Source organism: Hyla sarda, chromosome 1, assembly GCF_029499605.1.
Source record: "Hyla sarda isolate aHylSar1 chromosome 1, aHylSar1.hap1, whole genome shotgun sequence".
Lineage (NCBI taxonomy): Eukaryota > Metazoa > Chordata > Amphibia > Anura > Hylidae > Hyla > Hyla sarda.
This window is the reverse complement of record NC_079189.1, coordinates 460399206-460425420: the sequence shown is the minus strand read 5'-3', so window position 1 is coordinate 460425420 and position 26215 is coordinate 460399206. Positions and strand designations below refer to the sequence as shown.

Genomic DNA, 26215 nt, shown 5'->3' with positions numbered 1-26215 from the left:
ACGAGTTGTATGGGGAAGCCTGGAGGGACACTGAATAGGTGAACCGAGGGGGAGTGGGTTGTGCGGGGGGGGGGGGGGGTTGCGGGCTGCGCAGCGGGGAGGGGGTACTCTGGGTGAACTAAGGGGGAGGGGGAGTGAGTTGAGCACGACGTGGGCAGGGGGGGGGGGGGGGTGTTGCGGGCTGTGCGGCGGGGAGCGGTATGTGCTCCGGTGTTCACCTATACAGGGTGCCTCCAGTTGTTTCCCCACTACCCTGCCCTGTCAGCCAATAGATGTCAGGGCAAGCTGGGAGTTGCAGTGGGGAAACAGCTGGAGGCACCCTGTATAGGTGAACTACGGGTGGAAGTGCCAGCCCCAGCAGGCATCAGTGATGTGGTGCCTGCTGGGGAAGACTGCCTGGTAGTGAGCACGCTACCAGGCAGACAAAAAGCATTTTTAATATGTAAAAAAAAAAATTAAAATCTGTCATCATTGTCACCTGCACTAACCTGTCGGTACTGACAGGTAGTGTAGATGACACTGATGACAACCATACTTTCCGTTCCATGGTCCCTTTGTCCAGCTATCTTGCTCCATATCTTCCATTCCGTGGCCGACTTGGAGCACGGGCAAAGCTTCCTGACGTCACCGCTGCTGTTTGCTAGCAGCTGGACCCAGCAGAGAAGCAGCAGTGGTGACGTCAGGAAGCTTTGCCCGTGCTCCAAGTCGGCCCTGACTGAAGATACGGAGGAAGATAGCAGGAGAACGGGAGCACAGAACGGGGACAGGTAAGTATGGTTGTCATCAGTGTCACCTGCACTACCCGTCTGTACAGGTCACACTGATGACAGATTTCCTTTAAACACTTTTTCTCCCAGCCAGGGACCATATATAAAAACTGTGCCGTGACGTAACAAAGCCATTCATGTTACTTTTTTACAAGTGCCGCTCATTTTGTTTGATATTTAGAAAGAAAGAGATGCATTTCTTTCCATAGTTTTTTTTATGTGTGTGTTCCACTGCTGGTTTTGACCTACAAATACTAGAGAAAACACTGAGTCTACTACTGCTGTGGGAAAGTGGCCTAAGGGCTTGTCCTCGTGTTCAGGTTTTGATGCCAGGTTTTAATTTTTGAAGCCTAAGCCAAGACTCTATCATAAATGGAGGACATGCAGCTATTACCAGTATAGTGGTATAAGGTGAGGCCAAATATCGGAATTTTTGTCATCATTTTTGCTGCAAAAAACAAAAATCTTCAGCCAAACCCCCATGTGTGACCTTAGACTCAGACTTTAGGGAAAACCATTTCGTTTGCCTTGCAACAGGTCATCATACTAGTTGCTTCAAAACAGTTTGGTTTATAAGCCTTGTGTCTGTCTTAAGCATCAGACGGCACACATACTCCCCCGCCATGTGTGAAAGTGGAATGATACACATCTGCTAAGTTTAAGTAAGCAACGCTGTGTGTGCCAAGATGACAGGCTCAAGCTGCTGACTGACAGGAACTTACATTTCTCTGTGCCATGTGCTTGAGGTATCATAGTACGTGCTGACATGAATCTCTGCCCTTTTCACATTAGGATCTGACCCAGGAGTATGATGAAAAGAAAGCGCAATATGACAGCTGCGCAGCAGGCCTGGAAAGTAACTGCTCCAAGCTAGAGCAGGTATCGTTTTCTTTAACCTATTCTAATAAACACTGAATGCTTACATGGAATTCTGTATGTATGTTATGCATACAGTTGGGTTGTGTTTTAAATACCACATAACTAAAGCAATATTTAGATGGCTGCAAAGGATTTCTGTTGTCTCTTTATTAAATTGTAATGCTGGGCAAAAAATATTAAACATTTTTTTGCAAGTTTATACATGATTATATACCTTTTTTGAAGGATGCCTATGCATGTAAAAGTGCACGGTGCATTTTTTATATGCATAAAAAATACATCTATCTTTTTTTAATGCAGTGTGAACAGAGCTTTAGGTGATCCAGTATGTTTTATATTGTAATTTATATTCCCTAGTATAATTCTACTAGGAAATAGAGCTATGCATTAAACTATTATTTACACTGAATGACCACTTTATTATACACACCGACTTTGCACGATTGTAGCTTCCCTGTATGGAAATCAGACATGTAACCCTGGAGTGCAGAATAAATTCAAGTAAACAAGTTTTCTGTGGATCATTTATAGTGTGAATCCACATTTTCATGGGAAAATCTAGTGATCTGAGCCACTTAAACAAGTCATTGTCATCGGTGCTAGAATAGCTGTGGCTTGGATTTCAAAAACTGTTAATCTTGTGGAGTTTTCTTGTGCAACAGTGTTGATAGTAAATCTAGAATGGTGTGCTCAAAGGAAAACTGTCACATGTTCACTCCCGCACTAACCACAGGTACTGACGGATAGTTTCATATGATCCCTACGCCGATTCATATGATCCCTACCTTGCCCGGATCCGTCCAGCCATTCAACCGCAATCTTAGTTTTTCTATATATGCAAATGTGGCTGTAACTGGCACGGGCGAGTTTTTCAGGAGCCTAGTGGCACTGTGACGTCAGCGCCACCCGCTTATGAATATGATATTCATCCCTCTTCCCTCCCGGCTCTCCCCGCTGCTCCTAACTGGTCTTCACTGCGCATGTGCCACTTCCCGACATGCGCAGTGAAGACCAGTTAGGAGCAGCAGGGAGAGCCGGAGGGTGAGGGGATGAATATTCATAAGCGGCGGGCGGCGCTGCGGACAGGCGGTGCTGACTTCATAGTGCCATTAGGCTCCTGAAAACCCCGCCTGTGCCAGTTACAGCCATATTTGCATATATAGATAAACTAAGATTGTGGGCAAACGGCTGGACAGATCCGGGCAAGGTAGGCATCATATAAATCAGCGTCCCCCGCACCAGACATTTTAGGGTTTTTTTTTCTCACGAAAATACATTTCGATTGTTGCTGATTCCTAGCATCAGCAATTATGTTATTGCCTGGCCAGGAAGCAGTACAGCTCTAACAGTGGCATGGTCTTAAAGCGTTACGGTCATTAAAAACACCTATTAAAATGAGACCTGCTGCGATTGTGAGATAGGCATTGCGCTCCTATCCCTGGCCGGACGACTGAAAGTTCTGTATGTTTCTCTGCATAGACCTCTGTGCAGAGAAATGTACGGATCTCTTGGCTGGCCGCGGAGCGGAGTGCAATGCCGCCTGGTTCCCCGCCTAATAACTCCCTATTGCAGCGGTTCTCAAGTCTGATCGACGTCAAAAGTTGTTTAAAATGACAGTTATGCTTTTTTCCCTGCTGTTTAGATGTTTAAAGTCTACAGGTGGTCAGCAAGTAGTTATGAACATTTTTTTTGTTTAGTTAAACACTGCTGAATATGTTCTTATTTATTAACTTTTTTGGCTCTTTAATTTTCTGTTTTTTCATCGCGTGTTCTATTTTTACTCCAGAATAATTGTGTAATTATTTATGTTTTACACAGGAAGTCCGAGGGCTCCAGGAGGAGTGTAGCCAAGCTGAGATTCAGTATCATTACACCAACTTGTTGAAAAAGGTTAGACTATGCAGAATTGTTTAATAACCTTCTTTGTGGTTTAGACAGAAATAGTCACTTTGTGTTCTTTGTTAGATTGCTGAAGTCCAGATACAGCGAGCAGCAGATGAGATGAAAGCCTATGTCTCTCCAGACTCGCAGGAAAGGAAGAAAGCTCTCAGGTAGGTTTACTCTATGCTATTTAGATTTACTTGACTAAGGAATCCATCCTATGTAACCATAGACTTTTAGATTATTATAGATGTTGAATTGCTCTGCGTAGATTCTCTGCAGGGATTTTACACTTACAAGCTGGGCATTAAAGGAAATCTAATGGTCACGTTTCTGTCTAAATGCAGTCCAGTGTTTGCAGTATATAATAGCTGTAATGTGGTTTTGAATTATCATATATATTATAAAGGCCATGCTGAGGGATGGACATGAGACTAGACTCATTCGTAAGCAGTCTCCAATAAAAAACACTGTGCATGGGAAACTAGCCCCTGCACAATGTTAATGAGATTTATTAAAGTATACCTGTCTTTCAGGTGACTTTTCAGGATAAGCTTCCCTGTGTGTTTACATGAAAAGCAGCACCATTTCTGCCCATTTTATAACTTGCATGTAGCATTTTAGTAGATTTCTGCTCTGCAGGCTTCATCTATAATTTCCAGTTTTCTTTGAGCATGCACCCAGAGGAGAAGATCCTGCATGTCTATGTCTGTCTAAACAGCAGCAGCCACAGCATCCGCAACCTAAGTTATGTAAAGCCCTGGGGTTAGATCTCTTACTTACAGACTTGTCTCTGCTGTGTCTCTCTGCTCTGTGCTGTTTGTAGGTCCATTCCCTTCCCACCTTCCTCCTCCCCTCTCCATAAACTTGTTTTGCTTGTAATTTGATCCCTGACTGAACTACAAGACAAACTCTGAGCAGACCAGGACAAAAAGTAGCTGGTTTCAGAGAGAAAGACAGTTCATCAGGAAGGAGTAAGCTTGATAAAAGTTGAAAGATGTGTTTTTGTCTATAAGATATATTACCAAGTTTCTTATTTCCACTTGTACTATTGATCTATGTGAAGTTTGTTGAAATGACCATTCCTATATTGGGGGTCCTGAATTCACACCAGCGATCTGCGGCGATTCCAGTCATATGTGTCATGTGTAACCCGATGACCTGGAATTAGAAGGTCATCGGCGGTGTAGTATACACCACCAATCACTTCCTGTAGCTAGGGGGGAGGTGGAGATCCCGTCACTTCCCCAGGATCGCTTCTATTGGTCGGACGATCGTCTGACCAATAGCAGCCATCGGGGGAGGGGTTAATGTCCCCTTCTCTCAGCTCTGCTAGCCCACCATGTTCAGTCAGAGCTGAGAGAAGGACCCAGAGCCCCCCCCCCCCCCCCTCTCTGTCAAGATCTGTGCCCCTCAGGGCTGATTTTAGTGCAGGGTGAGTTTCAGTGCAAAAAAAAAAAAAAAGGTAAAAACAAATTTTGCAGTGCGATCCAGGTCTTATTAGGGTTTCTGGGCGCTGCATTTGTACCCCCCCCCCCCCCTTTTATTTTTTTGGGCCGCAGCTTTTTCTTGTTATAACGGTGTGTGATTTATAATCACACACCGTTATATATAAGTTACACCGAACACATACACTACACAGTTCCCTTTTCATTTTAATTTACCATAATTTGACCCCAATGTACCAAGTCCAGAGTACATTCCAAGTTTTAACCCCATAAACCACTAAATTGCCCAAAAAAATGTTTCATCAAAAAAAAAAAAAAAAAAAATGAAAAATCCTCTGGGGTATCTTTTCCAAAAATGGGTCATGGGTCAATGAGTCGCTAACATCAGGGACTTTTTTTTTATGTTGCCTCAAACGCGCAACGCTCTCTCTCCACCTGAGCGGGGTGCTTATTTGAGGCAACAGCTTAGGGACGGCCACACACATCACATTCCCAGAGCAGTTTACGTCCTAATATGAGGTATGGCCTTACTCCAAAGAAACCTATTTACAAATTTACGGTGACATTTTCTCCTATTACCACTTGTGAAAATGAAAAATTTGGGGTAACCCCAGCATTTTAGTGTAAAAAATCTAATTTTTCCTTTTCACATCCCACTTTAATGAGCATTTATTAAACACCTGTGGGGTGTTAAGGCTCACTGCACTGCTTGTTACGTTCCTTGAGGGGTATAGTTTCCAAAATAGTAAGCCATGTGGGAGGTTTCTAGCTGTTCTGGCACCATAGGGGCTTCCTAAATGTGACATGTCCCCCAAAAACTGTTTCAGCAAAATTTGCTTTCCAAAAGACTCCTTCTCTTCTGAGCATTGTACAATAATCTGAAGAGATGGGATTACATTTGGGGGACAATTCCTCCTATTACCCCTTGTAAAAATGTAAAATTTGGGGAAAAAACAGCATTTTAGTGAAATTTTATTTTTTATTTACACATCCAAAATTAACGAAAAGTTGTCAAACACTTGTGGGGTGTTAAGGCTCACTGGACCCCTTGTTACATTCCTTGAGGGGTTTAGTTTCCAAAATAGTATGCCATGGGGGGGTTATTTTGCTGTTCTGGCACAATAGGGGCTTCCTAAATGTGACATGCCCCCCAAATACCATTTCAGAAAAACTCACTCTCCAAAAACCCATTGTCGCTTCTTCCCTTCTGAGCCCTCTAGTGCACCCACAGAGCACTTGACATACACATATGAGATATATCCTTACTCGAGAGAAATTGGGTTACAAATTTTGGGGGGATTTCTCTCCTTTTACCCCTTGTAAAAATTTAAAAAGTGGGTCTACAAGAACATGCGAGTGTAAAAAATGAAGATTTTGAATTTTCTCCTTCACTTTGCTGCTATTCCTGTGAAACACCTAAAGGGTTAACACACTTACTGAATGTCATTTTGAATACTTTTGAGGGGTGTAGTTTTTTATAATTGGGTCATTTATGAGGTATTTCTAATATGAAGGCCCCTCAAATCCACTTCAAAACGGAACTGGTCCCTGAAAAATTCTGATTTTTGAAAATTTTGTGAAAAATTGGAAAATTGCTGCTGAACTTTGAAGCCCTCTGGTGTCTTCCAAAAGTAAAAACACGTCAATTTTATGATGCAAACATAAAGTAGACATATTGTATATGTGAATCAATATATAATTTATTTGGGGTATCCATTTTCCTTAAAGGGGACCTCTCATCAAATAATACTTTTGATATATTTTAGATTAATGAAAGTTTAATAACTTTCCAATAGCATGTTAATAAAAAATATGCTTCTTTCTATTGTATTTTTCCCGATCAGTCCTGTCAGCAAGCATTTCTGACTCATGCTGGAGTCCTAAACACTCAGAACTGCCAGCCTGCTTTGTTCACAGCCAAACAGGCTGTGAACAAAGCAGGCTGGCAGCTCTGAGTGTTCTCCTTTGTGAACAAAGCAGACTGGCAGCTCGTAGTGTTTAGGACTCCAGCATGAGTCAGAAATGCTTGCTGCCAGGACTGGTAGGGAGACCCCTAGTGGTCATTTCTTCAAAGTGGAAAATTAAATAGAAAGAAGCATATTTTTTAATAACCTGCAAATGTAAAGTTATTCTGCATACATTAATCTATAATATATCAAAAGTTTTTTTGATGAGAGGTACCCTTTAAAAGCAGAGAGTTTCAAAGTTTAAAGAATTCAAATTTGTCATGAAATTTTGGAATTTTTCACCAAGAAATGATGCAAGTATCGATGAAAATTTACCACTAACATAAAGTAGAATATGTCACAAAAAACAATCTCGGAATCAGAATAAAAAGTAAAAGCATCTCAGAGTTATTAATGCTTAAAGTGACAGTGGTCAGATGTGCAAAAAATGCCCGGGTCCTCAAGGTGAAAATGGGCTGGGTCCTTAAGGGGTTAAAGAGGTCAAACAGGGACTAAGCTTTACATCTAAATGTGACTGACCATGCAACTCAGAGCTAGTGATTGGCTGAGCGTCTACTTCCTTGTGTCAAGACCGGGGCCTAGAAGTCCTGAGTGGCAGGACTGGGAAATTGATGGATGCGAGTACAGTTATTTGTACAGGTCAATTTTTAGAGGTTTCTTTAAGGCATTATTGGGCACCCTCCACCAAAGTACTTACACCAGATTTAAATGTATTTTCATTTCATGTGATAGAGGGAACATTTTGCACAGTTTTTCATGACTAAAAGCTGTTTCATGACAAAGGCATCCTACGTGAGCCCTAGTCGGTTTTCATCTACAAGGCTGTATTTAGATTGTTTATGACCAGGCATGTTTTGGCCTTAAATGGGCATTCTCATTAAAACTCATTTTTGCTATTGCACTCCTAACGGTAAATAAAATATCTTTCTAATGTGCTTTGTTTTAAAAAAATGAAGTTTTCTATATTTTATTTGTGTTTAACCCCTTAAGGACCCAGCTAATTTTCAGTGTAGGACCTGGCCATTTTTTGCACATGTGACCACTGTCACTTTAAGCATTATTAACTCTGGGATGCTTTTACCTTTCATTCTGATTCCGAGATTGTTTCTTCGTGACATATTCTACTTTATGTTAGTGGTAAATTTTCGTCGATACTTGCATAATTTCTTGGGGAAAAATTCCAATTTTGAATTTTTTTTACTTTGAAGCTCTCTGCTTGTAAGGAAAATAGTCATACCAAATAAATTATATATTGATTCACATATACAATATGTCTACTTTATGTTGGCATCATAAAGTTGACATGTTTTTACTTTTGGAAGACATCAGAGGGCTTCAAAGTTCAGCAGCAATTTTCCAATGTTTCACAAAATTTTCAAAATCAGAATTTTTCAGGGACCAGTTCAGTTTTGAAGTGGATTTGAAGGGCCTTCATATTAGAAATAACCCACAAATGACACCATTATAAAAACTACACCCCTCAAAGTATACAAAATGACATTCAGTAAGTGTGTTAACCCTTTAGGTGTTTCACAGGAATAGCAGCAAAGTGAAGGAGAAAATTCTAAACCTTCATTTTTTACACTCGCATGTTCTTGTAGAGGGTAATAGGAGAAAAAGTCCCCCAAAATTTGTAACCCAATTTCTCTCGAGTAAGGAAATACCTCATAGGTGTATGTCAAGTTTTTGGCAGGCACAGCAGAAAACCCCCCACATGGCATACCATTTTGGAAACTATACCCCTCAAGGCACGTAGCAAGGGTTCCAGTGAGCCTTAACACCCCACAGGTGTTTGACGACTTTTCTTTAAAGTCAGATGTGTAAATGAAAAAAGGGAAGGAGTCACATTTGGATTTTGGAAAGCAAATTTTGCTGAAATGATTTTTGGTGGGCATGTCGCATTTAGGGAGCCCCTATGGTGCCAGCACAGCAAAAAACAACCCACATGGCAAACTATTTTGGAAACTACACCCCTCAAGGAACATAACAAGGGGTACAGTGAGCCTTAACACCTCACAGGTGTTTTGCGACTTTTTGTTAAAGTTGGATGTGTAAATGAAAAAATAAATTTCACTAAAATGCAGTTTTTTCCCCAAATTTTACATTTTTACAAAGGGTAATAGGAGAAAAGGACCCCCAAAATTTGTAACCCCATTTCTTCTGAGTATGGAAATACCCCATGTGTGGACGTCAAGTGCTCTTCTGGCGAACTACAATGCTCAGAAGAGAAAGAGCGCCATTGAGCTTTTGGAGAGTGAATTTGTTTGGAATAGAAGTCAGGGGCCATGTGCGTTTACAAAGCCCCCCGTGGTGCCAGAACATTGAACACCCCCCTAATGTGACCTAATTTTGGAAACTAAACCCCTCACAGAATGTAATAAGGGGTGCAGTGAGTATTTACACCCCACTGGCGTTTGACAGATCTTTGGAACAGTGGGCTGTACAAATGAAAAATTACATTTTTCATTTTCACGGACCACTGTTCCAAAAATCTGTCAGACACCTGTGGGGAATGAATTCTTACTGTACCCCTTATTACATTACGTGAGGGGTGTAGTTTCCATTGTTCTGGCACTATGGGGGCTTTGTAAACACATGTGGCCTTCAATTCCGGACAAATTTTCTCTTCAAAAGCCCAATGTCGCTCTTTCTCTTCTGAGCATTGTAGTTCGCCCGCAGAGCACTTTACATCCACATATGGGGTATGTTCTTACTCAGAAGAAATGGGGTTACAAAATTTGGGGGGCTTTTTTCCTATTTTCCTTGTGAATATAAAAAATGTAGGGTAACGCCAGCATTTTAGTGAAATTTTTTTTTTTTTTTTTTTATTTTCCCATCCAACTTTAACGAAAATTCGCCAAACACCTGTGGGGTGTTAAGGCTCACTATACCCCTTGTTACATTCCATTAGGGGTGTAGTTTCCAAAATGGGGTCACACGTGGGTATTTATTTTTTTGCGTTTATGTCTGAAGTGCTGTAAAATCAGCCACCCCTGTGCAAATCACCAATTTAGGCCTCAAATGTACATGGTGCGCTCTCACTCCTGAGCCTTGTTGTGCGCCCGCAGATCATTTTACGCCCACATATGGGATATTTCTGTACTCAGGAGAAATTGCGCTACAAATTTTGTTTTTTGTTTTTTCCTTTTACCGCTTGTGAAAATAAAAAGTATGGGGCAACACCAGCATGTTAGTGCAAATTTTTTTATTTTTTTACACTAATAGGCTGGTGTAGCCCCCAACTTTTCCTTTTCATAAGGGGTAAAAGGAAATAAAGCCCCCCAAAATTTGTAGTGCACTTTCTCCAGAGTACGGAAATACCCCTTATGTGGCCCTAAACTGTTTCCTTGAAATAAGACAGGGCCCCGAAGTGAGAGAGCGCCATGGGCATTTGAGGACTAAATTAGGGATTGCATAGGGGTGGACAAACAGGGTGCCTCCAGCTTGTTGCTAAACTCCCAGCATACCATGACAGTCCGGAAATGCTGGGAGTTGTTGTTTTGGAAACACTGCCGTACAATACATTTTTCATTTTTTATGGGGGGGGGGGACAGTGTAAGGGGGTGTACATATAGTGTTTTACCCTTTATTATGTGTTAGTGTAGTGTTTTTAGGATACATTCACACTGGCGGAGGTTTACAGTGAGTTTCCTGCTAGGAGTTTTTGCCGTAGCTCAAACTTCAATCAGGAGACTTAATGTAAACTCGCCCGTGTGAATGTACCCTGTAAATTCACATGGGGGGGGGCAAACCTCCAGCTGTTTCAAGACTTCAACTCCCAGCATTTACTGACAGACCGTGCATGCTGGGAGTTGTACTTTTGCAACAGCTGAAGGCACACTGGTTGGAAAACCTTCAGTTAGGTTCTGTTACCTAACTCAGTATTTTCCAACCAGTGTGCCTCCAGCTGTTGCAAAACTACAACTCCCAGCATGTACTGATCACCGAAGGGCATGCTGGAAGATGTAGGTATGCAACAGCTGGAGGTACGCAACTACAACTCCCAGCATGCCGAGATAGCTCATTGGGCATGCTGGGATTTGCAGTTTTTCTAAATCTGGAGAGCTACAGTTTAGAGACCACTGCACAGTGATCTCCAAACTGTAGCACTCCAGATGTTGCAAAACTACAAATCCCAGCATGCCCAGACAGCAAACAGCTGTGTGGGCATGCTAGGAGTTGTAGTTTTGCAAGATCTGGAGGGCTACAGTTTAGAGACCACTGTATAGTGGTCTCAAACTGCAGCCCTCCAGCTGTTGCAAAACTACAAATCCCACCATGCCCAAACAGCTGTCTGGGCATGCTGGGAGTTGTTGTTTTGCAACATCTGGAGGGCTACAGTTTCGAGACCACTGTATAGTGGTCTCAAACTGTAACCCTCCAGATGTTGCTAGGCAACTCGCCGACTTCCGTAGGATCCAGGGAGCCAGCCCCACGTCATCGCCGCCCGCCGATCACCGCAGCCGATCGCCAGCCGCAGCCGATGGGTAAGTGGACTTTGGCGTCGGTCCTCCTCTGTTTCCCCGTTCTTCCCCGCCTATTGTGGGTGGGCAGAACGGGGAAACCGAAAGTTAACCCCCCCCCCCAATCTGCTATTGGTCGTCGCGTCTATACGACCAATAGCAGGGATAGGGGGGGTGGCACCCCTTATTTTCCGGGTAACCGGGTCACCATAGTGCCGTATGACCCAGAATTGCGCAAATCTCCGGTGTGAATTCACATTCTAATGAAATCTGAAATTCCCACGGACCTACATGTACGTCATGGGTCCTTAACTACCAGGGTCCCATGACGTACCGGTACGACATGAGTCCTGAACAGGTTAAAAAAGCTGCGACTAGGTGTCTCCCTACTTGTCAAGAGCACATTTCCCCCTATCTTTTGGACAAACTTTGGACTCCTGCTGGCCTGGCAGAAGTCAAAAATCAGGAAATGCTGGGGGGGGGGGGGGGGGGGTGCGCATCCTTAGCCAATCATAGCTCATCTCACACACTGAACTGCTCTGGGCTGTGTGTAGCAGAGTGAGAGAGGAAGTTCTCCTCTGTATGGCTTCAGATGATGTCACGCCTGCTGGGTAACGCCCCTTCCCAGTCTGTGACTCTGACTGAGACTGAGCAGAAAATACAGAGTAATATCAAGGTAGAGAACTAAAAGTTATAAAAAATAAAGGCAAGGGATGGTTTATCATGATGGGGCTGGGAACTGGGAGGATTATAACATTTTACAAGATCATGACAGGTACTCTTTAGGGACCAGGCTAATTTTTATCTTTACATTTTCATGTTTTCCTCATCTCCTTTGTCTCTACAAAATACTGTTAGTCCAATAAAAAAAGGTACTACAAGATACTGCAACATCCTATGATTTTGCATTTTCATCTCCTTTTAAGAGACATAACTTTTACATTTTCCCATCCTCAGAGGCATATGAGAGCTTGTTTTTTGCACCATTTTACTATAAAATGTATTACACAACCAAAAATATTATGTGTGGGGGGAAATTGCAAAAAAGTTTAAGGGGGTTTCTGTTTCCGCAGTGCATGTCATGGTAAAAACTGACATGTTATCTTTATTCTGTAAGTACAATTCCAATGATACCCATCATTAAATCGTTTTTGTTTGTTATACCTTTTTTTTTTTTGCAAACTAAGCATGCTATAACTTTTTCTTTTTTTTTTAATTTATCTGCAGAGCTGTTTGAAGGCTCGATTTTTGCAAAATGGTCTGTAGTTTTCCTTCTCTATTTCATCATTAAAATATGATATAGCATGCTGGCAGACTAGCTGGGAGAGAGAAGGACAAGGAGACAGCAGCGGAACGCGTGCGAAGTAGCTACCGCTGCTGTCTCCTGTTCCTTCTCTCTCAGAGTTAGTCTGCTGGCACGCTATATCATATTTTAATGATGAAATAAAGAAAAAGATTTTACCTGCATTTGATGGCGAGTGCCACTTTCTACAAATATTGATGTTATATGGACTGGTGTATCCTCCACACACTAGACCATACACTGAATTTAAACAGAGCACCACATCTGGCATTCTTAGCAGCTCCACACCTCCAGCAATAAAGGTTTTTGGTAGTAGCCGGTTCCCCCTCTACTATACTACAGACTCTCTATTATTTCTTTTTATGTTTAAACTTCCCCTCTAGGAGATTTTTTTAAGCAGTGCTTGAATTGCTTATAGTGTTCAATGCTATGCTATCTGTGCTCTGGTAGTAGAGCCTACCTGATGCAGACTCTGCATTGATATCCGTCATTGACTGCGCGTGTCGGCTGAAAGGGGTTAATAAATTAGAAGTACTATAAATATAATAGGATAGTGAAATAACACTTGCCTATCAAGTTCAAACAAGGGAGGGGAGACGATGTAGGGGAGGGGTATAAGTACGGTTTTGGTCACTTCTGAAGATTAAACTTCTTTTTTTCCTCTAGGTGGCGGAAGTTCTCGTTCATCTTTTTAGGTGGTTTTGCCCAGAACACTTAAAGGGGTACTCTGCCCACAGAAATCTTATCACCTTTTCAAAGGCTGTGACGCCCCCTCCCATAGACATGAATGGAGGGGGTGTGGTGCTATGTCACGAGGAAACGTGGCGTGATGTCACCTCTCTGGCCGTGGCAACCCATTGTTCTAAACATACTGTTTAGAATGCCGGGTGCTGCACGGATATCACTGGCAGTCCCAGCGGCGGGACCCCTGCGATCAGACATCTTATTCCCTGTTCTTTGGATAGGGGATAAGATGTCTGTGGGCGGGGTACTCCTTTAACTGGTTAATACTTTAAGGGTTACAAAGTAGCATTCCTCTAGAAGGAAAAAGCATCTTATTTATCTTGTTAGTGCCACATATTTTACGATCAATCAGTTTTTATTGCAAATTTTACCAGAAAAATAAACAATCATAAACAATAGGGCACAATAAAAGGCAAAACAAGGCAAAAAAAGGGGTCAGCCTACAGGTAAAATCTCATGTAAAGTCCAAGAAGCTAGGAATAGATTTGTAATTGTTTTTTCATACGCAAAAAAAAAAAAAAAAAAAAAGATTTCATTCCGAGTTAAGATTTTCCCTTCTAAAAATGCATTCATCATATGAGCGCTGACAAAATCTGAACTGTGTATTTTGGTTTCTAAGTTTAGAAGGTTTTCGAATCTGAGACATTCTTTCCGAGGTCAGAACTATAAATAGAAATAAAATAAATTGAAATAATACCACAGCACTTTGTCCCAACTGCCTCTATCCCTGCCGTCATTTTAACCAATATAGATTCCCGAGTTTTCCTCTGGTAGCAACTAAAGTTGTGCAGGAGCTTTAGTGATATAATATGTACTTTGAGATTTTGCTACCTTTTGTGACAGAAAATATGGATTTTATTAAAGACAGGACGCAAATATTATGCTTAAATCTTTCCTTTACTGTCAACAGCAGCAAAATAGTTAAACATGTATAGAACGAAAAAATTTGAAAAACATGGTAACACAAACATGCTGGTATTCTTGGAACACCAATTAGCAAAGAACCTAGTACTTATAAGTCTCTGTCCCTATAGTATCTTCCTCTTTCTTGTAGTGAAGTAGTAAGAGTCTAAATAATAAGGATAATACTCAAACTGGAAAACACCAGAATTGTAGAAGTAAGGTGGATAAATCCGTAGGTAAGACTATTCCTGGCATGAAGTTCTGATGTAACTCCTTCTGTAAGCATGGCATTAGTATGCTGTGAATAAATAAGAATATATAATAACCAGTTATTGGGATGGGTATAAAAAAGGGGGGATAATATTTGCGTCCTGTCTTTAATAAAATCCATATTTTCCATCACAAAAAGGTAGGAAAATCTCACATTTTATAACAAGACAGGACGGCTTCATATTATGCTAGTTTAAAGCTAATAATTGAAATTCTTATATATATATATCACATAAATAGAAATAAAAATATATAAGTAAATGTATATAAGTGCATATAAGGTAAATAAATAATATTATGAAAGAATCCTAGAGACATGGGATTCAGATCTGAAATAAAATGATTTAAAGGTTGATTCTGATTAAGAATGGCAGCCAATGAACCTCCCTACTGAACTCATTTTGTGGAAACCGCACTTCTAGTGGAATGTGCACCAAATTGAGAAACATCGATTCCTGCTAATTTCATGGATTGACGAACCCATCTGGCTAGAGTGGCTGAAGATACAGGTAAATGGGGTTTACAAAAAGAAATGATAAGTTGAGAAGGGGGAGAAGGTCTGATGGATTCTGTACGACTTTCATAAGAACGTAAACAGCGAACTACGCACAGTTTCTCCTGATGAGGGAAATAAGGGTAAAAGACAGAATGTAAATAGTTTTTTGTTCTGAGCTGAATAGAGAACTGAACTCACGGAGGTAAGTGTTGTCTCCGAGAGATGTCTAATGCTCTCACATCTGAGACTCTCTTAACTGAAATGAGACATAATGAGATGAATCATTGTCTTCCCAAGAAATGAACATGTTTAGAAGGATAGATACATCCCAAGTGGTTTGATATTTGGGTAAAGGAGGTCTTTGGAAACGTATGCCTTTCAATTTCATGTCTGGAAGAAATAGCGGAACGAAATAAATTGATTGTGTGATATGCTTTGCTGGAATCAAAGGATGAAAGAAAATTCAAGATGGAGGTAAGAGGTGCCTGAATGGGATCCAAATCCCTTTATGAGCACCAATGAAGCCAAATTTTCCAGGCTGATCGGTAAGCCGATTTGGTACCTGGTGCCCATGCGTCAGAAAGGATCTCTCTAGTTGATTGTGAAAGGCTTGAGTCAAACTCTGTTGACCTGATATTAACCAAGCAATCAGGGATAGATGGTTTGATAGTATTAGGGGATGATAATTCCCTGAACTGTCTTGAAGAAGAGAGGGATAAGATGGAATCGCAAGAGGGAAGTCTATTACCATCTCCAGAATCTATGGGAACCATGATTGCATTGGCCACCAAGGAGTGATCAGAACGGTGGTAGATTGTTGAATTGACGTCTGAAGTAAAACTCTGGGAATCAACTAAAAAGGAGGAAAAGCGTACAAAACTTCCGGAGGCCAAAGTTGAAGAAAAGTGTCTATACCGATCGCATCTGGATCTGGACGCCAACTGTAAAAATGAGGGGTTTGATGATTCAGATGAGAAGCAAACATATCTAGATGAAGAGGGCCCCAAAGAATATTGATCTGTTGGAATATAATTGGGTCTAGTTTCCAATCGCTGGTGTCCTTTAGATAACGAGAGTTCCAATCTGCTATGTGATTGGATATCCCTGGAAGATATTCTGCTTTTAGCACAATGGCCCTCATTTACTATTGTAAACCCGACATGTTTTGTTGGGTTGTGCGCGAGATTCTGTCGCATTGCGCCAGAAATTCTGTCTGCGCCAGAATTGAAAAAACCCACGACTAACTCTCCATTTTGCTATCAAAACCCGAAAAAGGGGCGTGACTGCCGGGAAAAGGGGCGTGGTCTCCAAAAAGGGATGTGTTCCCGACATTTTCACAAAAACCTAACATATTTACTAAGGTTTCCACATAAAATTTGGTGGATTTGAGCTGAGGAAAACCCGACAGATCAGAGCATGTGTAAAAAAAAAAAGCAAAATGTAGGGAAAGTGGAAAATGTAGGGAAACCTTAGTAAATACCGTGGAAAATAAATTGTAGGGAATTAAAACCCACAAAGAAACCTCCACTCTTAGTAAATAAGGGCCAATATGTCTGTCCAGACAAAAGTGCCACAATTCCTTTGCGATGTTGGTAAGGGTTTTGGATTTCATCCCTCCTAGACGATTGATATATTGTACAGCAGATATGTTGTCCATACGTAAGAGAATGCGACCATGATGGAAGTCTTTTGCAAAACTCTTGAGAGCGAAAAAGCTGACTAAAAGCTCCAAAGAATTGCTATGGAGAGTGTATTCAGTTAGAGACCATCTCCCTCCTGTAGAGAGGGAACTGTAACGGGCACCCCATCCTATGAGACTTGCGTCCGATTCCAGAATTAAATCTAGTTTGGAATTGAAAATAGTTTTTCCATTCCATATCTTGATGTGATGGAGCCACCATAAAATTTCCTCTTTTGCTTCTAATGAGAGGCAAATCTCGTCTGAGTAACCCAGACCATCTTCCAAATGTTGGATTTTTAATCTATGTAGAGCCCTGTAATGTAGGGGGGATGGGAATATTGCCTGAATAGAAGCTGATAGAAGACCCACTATTCTGGCTATGGACAGGAGAGAGATTAAATCCTTGTTGAGGATGTGTCGAATTTCCTTCCGAATTGTTTTGAGTTTTCTGGAAGGGAGAATGAGGATGGCAGATTGAGTAATTATGATGAAGCCCAGGAATTTTAATTCCTGGGAAGGAAGAAGAATGGATTTTTTGTAATTGATGAGGAATCCTAGATGTGTCAAAATGGATATCGTCCAATTCATGTGTAAAGTCGCTATCGTTGGGGATCTTGCCATGATGAGACTATCATCCAAATAGATTATTAGACGAACTCCCGGACTGCCATAAAGGACAATAACTGGTTTGGTTTCGCAGGAATCCGTTGGCCTATTGCTATAGCAATTGATTGAGAAATGGATTCCTGTAGTACAGAAACGGCAGATTGGACTGCTTTATGGGCTGATTTGGAAACCGATATGTCTACTAGAGATTGGAGATGGTCATGGAATATATAATCCATTTCCTTAGGAAGAGAGATGTCCTCAGATCTATTTGTCTCTTTATGTCCCTAAATATATTTAGAGTTAATATAAACTTGAATATATATATATATATATATATATATATATATATATATATATATATTTAGAGTATTGGGATATATGTATCCAAGGATGTTATTAATATTCAGTTAATATCAGTAATAATGACAATATATAGGTAGTATTAGTTAGAATTTGAATAAAATAGGTCGTTTTTGCTACTGCATTTAAAAATACACAGAGCAGGTAAGGATGCGGCTGCTTGAAGAGAGAGCACAGAGCTGTGTGAGGAGAAATCCTGCACTTTGACTCACAGCTGATGACTAGCTGCAAGAACGACGCTGATGACGCGTCTGTCAGCTGTAGCGCTGAGAAGAAGATGGCGGCTGCTATACAGAGAAGCCGAGACCATGGAGAACAGAGGAATAAAGGACTCAGTGAGGATGTATGTGATGGTAAGAGAAACCGGAATGCAGTATAACTTTATCAAAAGTGAAAGCAGAGGGAAAAAGAAGATAGTTTGAAAGATATGAGGGAAGGAAAGTATTAATATGGAAAAGATGCGAAAATAATAATAAAAGGTGCAATAGAGATATATCGCAAGTGCATAGTTACATAGTTACATAGTTAGTACGGTCGAAAAAAGACATATGTCCATCAAGTTCAACCAGGGAATTAAGGGGTAGGGGTGTGGCGCGATATTGGGGAAGGGATGGGATTTTATATTTCTTCATAAGCATTAATGTTATTTTGTTCCATGAATGTATCTAATCCTGTTTTAAAGCTGTTAATTGTTCCTGCTGTGACCAGTTCCTGAGGTAGACCGTTCCATAAATTCACAGTCCTCACGGTAAAGAAGGCGTGTCGCCCCTTGAGACTAAACTTTTTCTTCTCCAGACAGAGGGAGTGCCCCCTCGTCCTTTGGGGGGGTTTAACCTGGAACAGTTTTTCTCCATATTTTTTGTATGGGCCATTAATATACTTATATACGTTTATCATATCCCCCCTTAAACGTCTCTTCTCAAGACTAAACAATTGTAACTCCTTTAATCGCTCCTTATAGCTAAGATGTTCCATGCCCCATATTAGTTTAGTCACGCGTCTCTGCACCCTTTCCAACTCCGCAGTGTCCCTTTTATGGACAGGTGCCCAAAACTGAACAGCATATTCCAGGTGAGGCCGTACCAATGCTTTATAAAGGGGGAGTATTATGTCCCTGTCCCTTGAGTCCATGCCTCTTTTGATACATGACAATATCCTGCCGGCTTTGGAAGCAGCAGCCTGACATTGCATGCTATTCTGTAGTCTGTGATCTACAAGTACACCCAGATCCTTCTCTACCAGTGACTCTGCCAGTTTAATCCCCCCTAAGACATACGATGCATGCAGGTTATTAGTACCCAGATGCATAACTTTACATTTATCCACATTGAACCTCATTTGCCAAGTGGATGCCCAGACACTTAGTCTATCCAAGTCATCTTGTAACTTATGCACATCCTCTATAAACTGTACCGTGCTACAAAGCTTGGTGTCATCTGCAAAGATAGAAACAGAGCTGTTAATACCATCCTCTATATCATTGATAAATAAATTAAACAACAGCGGGCCCAGTACTGAACCTTGGGGTACACCACTAATAACCGGGGACCAATCAGAGTACGAATCATTGACCACCACTCTCTGGGTACGATCCATGAGCCAGTGTTCAATCCAGTTACAAATTAAAGTTTCCAAGCCCAAGGACCTTAACTTACCTGTCAGACGTGCAATATATATATATATATATATATATATATATATATATATAAGGGGGAAGTTATTGAGAGAAAAAAAAATATATGTATATTTATAAAAGGGAAGAAATGAGAAATATGAGAAGAAAAAATTATAATATGTTATCTATATATGTATACGCTGAGGAAATATATATATATATATATATATATATATATATGTGCAGAAAATACACATGAATACAGTATAATAACAAAATGTAATGTGAGACAAAAAAGCATATAAGTATCTTATCTGGACTTCTGAGCAGCAAGGAAGAGGAAGATACTATAGGGACAGAGACTTACCGTATATACCCGAGTATAAGCCGTCCCGAGTATAAGCCGAGACCCCCTAATTTCAACCCAAAATCCCAGGAAAAGTTATTGACTCGAGTATAAGCCTAGGGTGGGAAATACATCATTCCCCCCATCATCATCCAGACCCCCGTCATTAACATCCTCATCATCATCACCGCCTGTCATCATCCAGACCCTCATCATCATCACCTGTCATCATCCCCTTGTCATCATCCCACACATCCCCCTTCATCATCCCCTTGTCATCATCCCCACCCCCCTTCATCATCCCCTTGTCATCATCCCCACCCCCCTTCATCATCCCCTTGTAATCATCCCACACCCCCCCCCCCCTTCATCATCCCCTTGTCATCATCCCCACCCCCCTTCATCATCCCACACCCCCCCCTTCATCATCCTCTTGTCATCATCAGCCCTCAGTGGTCTTTAACCTGCGGACCTCCAGAGGTTTCAAAACTACAACTCCCAGCAAGCCCGGGCAGCCATCGGCTGTCCGGGCTTGCTGGGAGTTGTAGTTTTGAAACCTCCGGAGGTCCGCAGGTTGAAGACCACTGCGGCATCCAGCCCCCTCTCACCCCCCTTTAGTTCTGTACAGTACTCACCTCCGCTCGGCGCTGGTCCGGTGCTGCAGGGCTGTCCGGTGAGGAGGTCGTCCGGTGGGATAGTGGTTCCGGGCTGCTATCTTCACCGGGGGCGCCTCTTCTCCGCGCTTCGGGCCCGGAATAGAGGCGTTGCCTTGACAATGACGCAGAAGTACGTTGGCAATGAACGTACCTCTGCGTCGTTGTCAAGGCAACGTGACTATTCTGGGGCCGGGCCCGAAGCGCTTAGAAGAGTCCTCCCCGGTGAAGATAGCAGCCCGGAACCACTATCCCACCGGACCACCTCCTCTCTGGACAGTCCTGCAGCACCGGACCAGCGCCGAGCGGAGGTGAGTACTGTACAGAACTAAAGGGGGGTGAGAGGGGGCTGGATGATGTCGAAGGCCGCAGTGGTCTTCAACCTGCGGACCTCCGGAGGTTTCAAAACTACAACTCCCAGCAAGCCCGGACAGCCGATGGCTGCCCGGGCTTGCTGGGAGTTGTAGTTTTGAAACCTCCGGAGGTCCGCAGGTTGAAGACCACTGCGGGTGGAGAGTTCACTCGAGTATAAGCCGAGGGGGGTGTTTTCAGCACGAAAAATCGTGCTAAAAAACTCGGCTTATACTCGAGTATATACGGTATATGTACTAGGTTATATGCTGATTGGTGATCCAAGAATACCAGCATGTTTGTGTTACCATGTTTTTCAAGTTTTTTCTTTCTATACATGTTTAACGATTTTGCTACTGTTGACTGTAAAAGAAAGATTTAAGCATAATATGAAGCCATCCTGTCTTGTTATAAAATCATGATTATAGTAGGTGTGCTGATACCATCTTTTAATGACATTATTGATTTGGATGAAAGTGCAAAGTGTAAAAAAAAAAATAAAATTTAAACCACAGACTGGCTTATTTGATTTAGTTATAGTGCTGTATTGATGCAGAGAAAAGGTTGGATCTGCCAGCCAGGAGTGGAGCTCAGTGCTGCCAAGTTTCCCTGCTTATGTGAGACCTGGTGGGATCAACAACTTTTGACATGTCTATGTTGACTACATATTGAAACCCACCAAACAGGCCCCTGATCCAAAGTTAAGGATGTTTCCATGTATCAGTACTGTTGAAGTAGGGGGTGCCGGGTGAAGAGACCTCCTCGCCAAGCTGTAAGCAGTCTTAACAATCTGATGTAAATTCTTTGCCATGACTACATATTGTACTATGTGTGCCTATATCAACAACAGCATATCAACTGCATTTAGAAAACAAGATATGAGCATTATGTCTAAATTGTACCATTTTATAGCCCTTTTCCATGGGGTAATTTTCACAGCATCTGAGCAAGTATGTGGGGGCGTACAGACATTTATCGGACCATCCACGGTGCACTTGCAGGGGTTGGATGAGTAAAGAAGGTGGTTTGAGCGCTGTTCACATGCTTCCAGGCCGTCTGCTGCTCTCTTCTCTTCTGGTCTGCCTCTGGCAGATCGCAGTGAGCACTGATCAGTATTTGCAATCCAAAAATTGCAATACATAGTCCCCTGTGGGGACTTAAAGTGTAAAAATGTTTTTTTCTAAATGTCTGCGCCGGCGGCCGCAACAAGCAGGGCAGCGCTTGCAGGTGACGTGAGTAGTACCCCAGTAGTACCACAGCACTGGGCTAATAATACATTTTTTTTTTTGGGGGGGGGGGGAATACCGTTATAAACCGTAGAACCACCATAAGTTACAAAAATACAGCGATACACATATTTATTTGGCCATACCGCCCAGTGCTAGTCAGGATCCATCACATAGGACACACTGCAGGATCTACTCCGCACACAGCAGTGTGATCAGAGGATTGTTATAACACTAGAGTTAATCACTGTATGAACTCCTCTATTACTGTATATCCTTGTCCCATAGCAGCATTATTCTATAATGGATAGAGATACAGATAGAGCTGAATGTGGAGAGGATGGGTCTGAGAGCTGCCAGGAGGAATCTGATTATGTAAATCTGTAGTTCATAGCAATTGAGCTGACACAGGACAGACACTTTGTTACCCATAAGAGTGTGTAATTTTCTATTGGTCTGAGTAGTGGCCACATGATCCAGCTGTATCAATAAATGTGTGGATGCAGCGGAGCTGGAATGAAGCAGATGACACTGCAGGCAATCTTGTTAGTGTAACCTTGTACAAATATAAATTATAAGGCGTTAGAATGTTGATCACTCAGCTCAGCATTCAGCCACTAATGTTATTTGCAGTATCATATCTTAGGTTTTGGTCATGCTGCCTGCATGACCGAGATGCAGTTCTATGTCCCTGCCGGCACACGCAAGGATAAGAAAATGTTGTATTTTATTACAGGAAAATGTCTTTTTTTCTCTGCTTATCAGACTCCATGTCTCCGTCCTGCACTGATCACGCAGTATCAATCCACTGAAAGTTAAGAATATGGGCACGCAATGTATTTTTCTGCTAGCAAAAAGATATGTATAATGAATTCCAAGGGTACCATTTTAGCTGCATCTTTTATCACGGTTTTGACAAAAAATGTTTTTATTTCTATATTCGCCACAGTTCACATTGGCATATATTCCCAGTGATACCAATACAATGCGCATTGCATCTGTTCTTTGGTGGTTATTTTGGTGCTTAATGTGGGCAATACAGGAAGGGTATGTGTCATAATCATTCAAGAGGACAGATCTATCTAAAGAGAGGAAGGGACTGTCAGCAGCTTTTTGTGTTTTTTTAAGTTAATAGAATATTATTATGCTGAGAAGACATTTCAGTTCATATTCATTTAGGAAGTAGTATGTGTGTTATTTTTAATAATCTGAATTCTCTATCTGATTGAATTTCAATTAAGATGAAAATCATATTGTCTTTTGAGGCATGAAATTGGAAAAAAAGAAATGATCTTAAATGTTTACATTGACTGTAGCTTTTCTGTGAAGTTCCATCTATTTTCCGCATATCAGGTAATTCGCTTTAGTGTACCTCGCAAATACACAGTGTGTTAGTTTACATGACTGGAGATTTGCTATTTTCAGCTCTAGAGGAAATTACATGACATTGGAATTGCCCATGATGTTTGTTTGACCACCATGTATGGTAAAAGAGCTTTGCAGTCCTGATTACTACCGCACTCATTACTAACAATGATGATACAGACGGATAAAGCCATTATCCGTTCATTTATTCATTTCTAAGCTGTATGATCTGCTTAGTAGAAAGAGCATGTCGCTGATTTAAATGAACAGCCTGTGAGAAGATAAGGATTGTAAAGCTAAAAGGGATATTTACATGCACATACCCAGTGGTTTAAAATAGCAAACAGTTTGACACTACTTTACAAATCTTAATTTATTGTATTCGCTGTCAGCTAAGGAATAGTTAAACAGCAGGCTTATTTATATCAATTCATATATCAAAAGTGATACGATTAAGCTATTTTACTTGTATTTAAAAAAAATACTGCATTTCATTCTGAAATGTCATAGGGATATGTAGGATGTTTTGATCATGTTGGTCCAGGTGTCGAGACTGCCCACCAATTGCTAAACGAAAAGAAGCCGAATATTTGTCAATCTATATACTGCTCACTTAGCTGTATGAGGAAAGCTTAGGCTCCTTTCACACTATGAGCATTCACCAGTTATTAAACATCAATTTTCTGTGTAAAAACGGATGTATAATAACGGATGAAATAACTGGTTCTAACGGCTGAATAAATATTCATCTGTTAACACCCGTTATAACATCCCTCATGTATGGCTGTTTTACACCTCTGCCTACAAACTCCCACAGCCGGGACTACTATTACTCCCATCATAGAACAGACTTCTTTCCATGATGGGCGTAGTAGTTCCCCAGCTGCGGGAGTCTGCCGGTGGCTGGGGTGTTTGTACTACTACCCCCATCATGGAACAGACTCATTTCTGAGACCCGATGCAATTAGAAGTTATTAAACAGGGGAGCGGGCAGCATGCTCCACTCCCCTGTGATTTATAATGTATTTACATTTTTAAATTCCCCGCCGGGAGCCCTGAATGGCCGGTACTGAGGATCCATTCAGAGCTCCTGGCAGGGTTTTTAAATAGAAGCGCTGCGATGGGGAAAGATATATAGAATCGCTGGGGGGGGGGGTATACATCTGGCCCCCACAGCGCTTCTATATATCTTACCCTCCGCAGCGCATTTATATATGTTCCCCCCACAGCACTGTCATAAGCCCCCGGCAACGCTATGAATGAAAAGTATTCTACAGCAGTGCATCTGGCCAGCGCGATGTGCTGCTTAAAGAATACTTGTCATTCATAGCGCTGCAGCGGCATCTGTATATAGATGCATTGCAGGGGTCAGACATATATCCATATGTCTGGCCCCCACAGCGCTTCTATAATCAAATGTCTTCATAGCACTATGAATGAAGAGTATTCTACAGCAGCGCATCTGTACTGCGGGGGGGAACATATATAAATGCACTGCGGGGGAGCTATAGAAGATATAGAAGCGCTGTGGGGACCAGATATATACCCCCCCCCCCCCCCCCAGCGATTCTATACATCTTTCTCCACCGCAGCACTTCTATTTAAAAACCCCGCCGGGAGTCCTGAATGGCTCCTCAGAACCGGCCATTTAGGGCTCCAGGCCAAGGGACCTGACGAAGAGAGGAATCCCCTCTCGAAACGCATTGTCCAGCCTGCCAAGCTTATTGTGAGAACCTGTTTGCCTTTGTGCCACCCACACTTTGGCAAATAAAAACGTTTTTCACAACTACACTTCCTCCTATCCACCTCTCGGTGCAGCGCCGCTCCCACAAGTCAGACCTTTTGGGACAACCCCTGCCAGGGACTCCCGCACTACTTCCTGCTACATTTGGAACTCAGGCATTTTGTACTTTTTAACACACGGTTGTAACTAGCAACCAGAGGGGTCTCCGCACTGAGACCCTGAAAGATCTTAACTTTTTGCATGTCAAACGTTAATATAAATGACAGGTTCAAATCCATGGTGAATCCACATCAATGTCTGTAGCACAATCCGCTTGTCAGACAGAGATGTTTGCCCACATGAAGACTGCAGATAAAATGTGTCTCTTGCCAATACAATGTAGATCTTTATTGTGACATGCAGACTCTTAGTTCTTGTATTATTTTATTGACCCTGTGCCCTTTTTATTTGGCTCTACATTACACTGTTCCTACCTTTACAATTTCTGTCAATGTAAATGAATTAGTGTTTTCCTAATATGCTTGTAGGTCTGTGCTGCTCTGCTTCTCATTCATATTTCCCTAAAAATCTAATTTCTGTGTTGACACCACTACAGACTTTAATATATGCAGCTGAATATAGGCTTCAGTTGCCCTGAATAGGAACTGCATACAGATCAGCCCCCTCTTGTGGTAACAATAGACAGATGAAGTTTGCAAATTATATACATTGGTATGAGGAGAATGATGCCCTGCATTCTTAATATCTATATATATAAAACTCAATGGCCCTCATTTACTATTGCAAACCCGACATGTTTTGTCGGGTTGTACGCCAGAATCTGTCGCATTGCGACCGAAATTCTGTCTGCGCCAGATTTTGCAGCAGAATTTGCGCCAGAATTGAAAAAACCTGAGTAACTCTCCATTTTCCTAAGAAAACCCCAAAAAGGGGCGTGACTGCTGGGAAAAGGGGGCGTGATCTCTGAAAAGGGGCGTGTTCCCCACATTTTCACAAAAACCCAACATATTTACTAAGGTTTTCACATAAAATGTGGTGGATTTTAGCTGAAGAAAACCCCACAGATCAGAGCATGTGTAGGGAAAGTGGAAAATGTAGGGAAACCTTAGTAAATACTGTGGAAAATAAATTGTAGGGAATTAAA

The 26215-nt window shown here is 41.8% G+C and overlaps 1 protein-coding gene across 3 annotated transcripts in view; it reads left to right on the top strand.

Moving 5' to 3' along the window:
- IFT81 (intraflagellar transport 81) overlaps window positions 1–26215 on the top strand; it is a 268139-nt gene that overhangs the window by 220419 nt on the left and 21505 nt on the right. For all 3 annotated transcript variants that reach the window (XM_056534522.1, XM_056534506.1, XM_056534512.1), the window contains exons 15-17: window positions 1560–1646; window positions 3465–3536; window positions 3612–3697. In XM_056534522.1, coding sequence (XP_056390497.1) covers window positions 1560–1646; window positions 3465–3536; window positions 3612–3697 — 245 coding nt within the window. The remainder of the gene's footprint in view (window positions 1–1559; window positions 1647–3464; window positions 3537–3611; window positions 3698–26215) is intronic.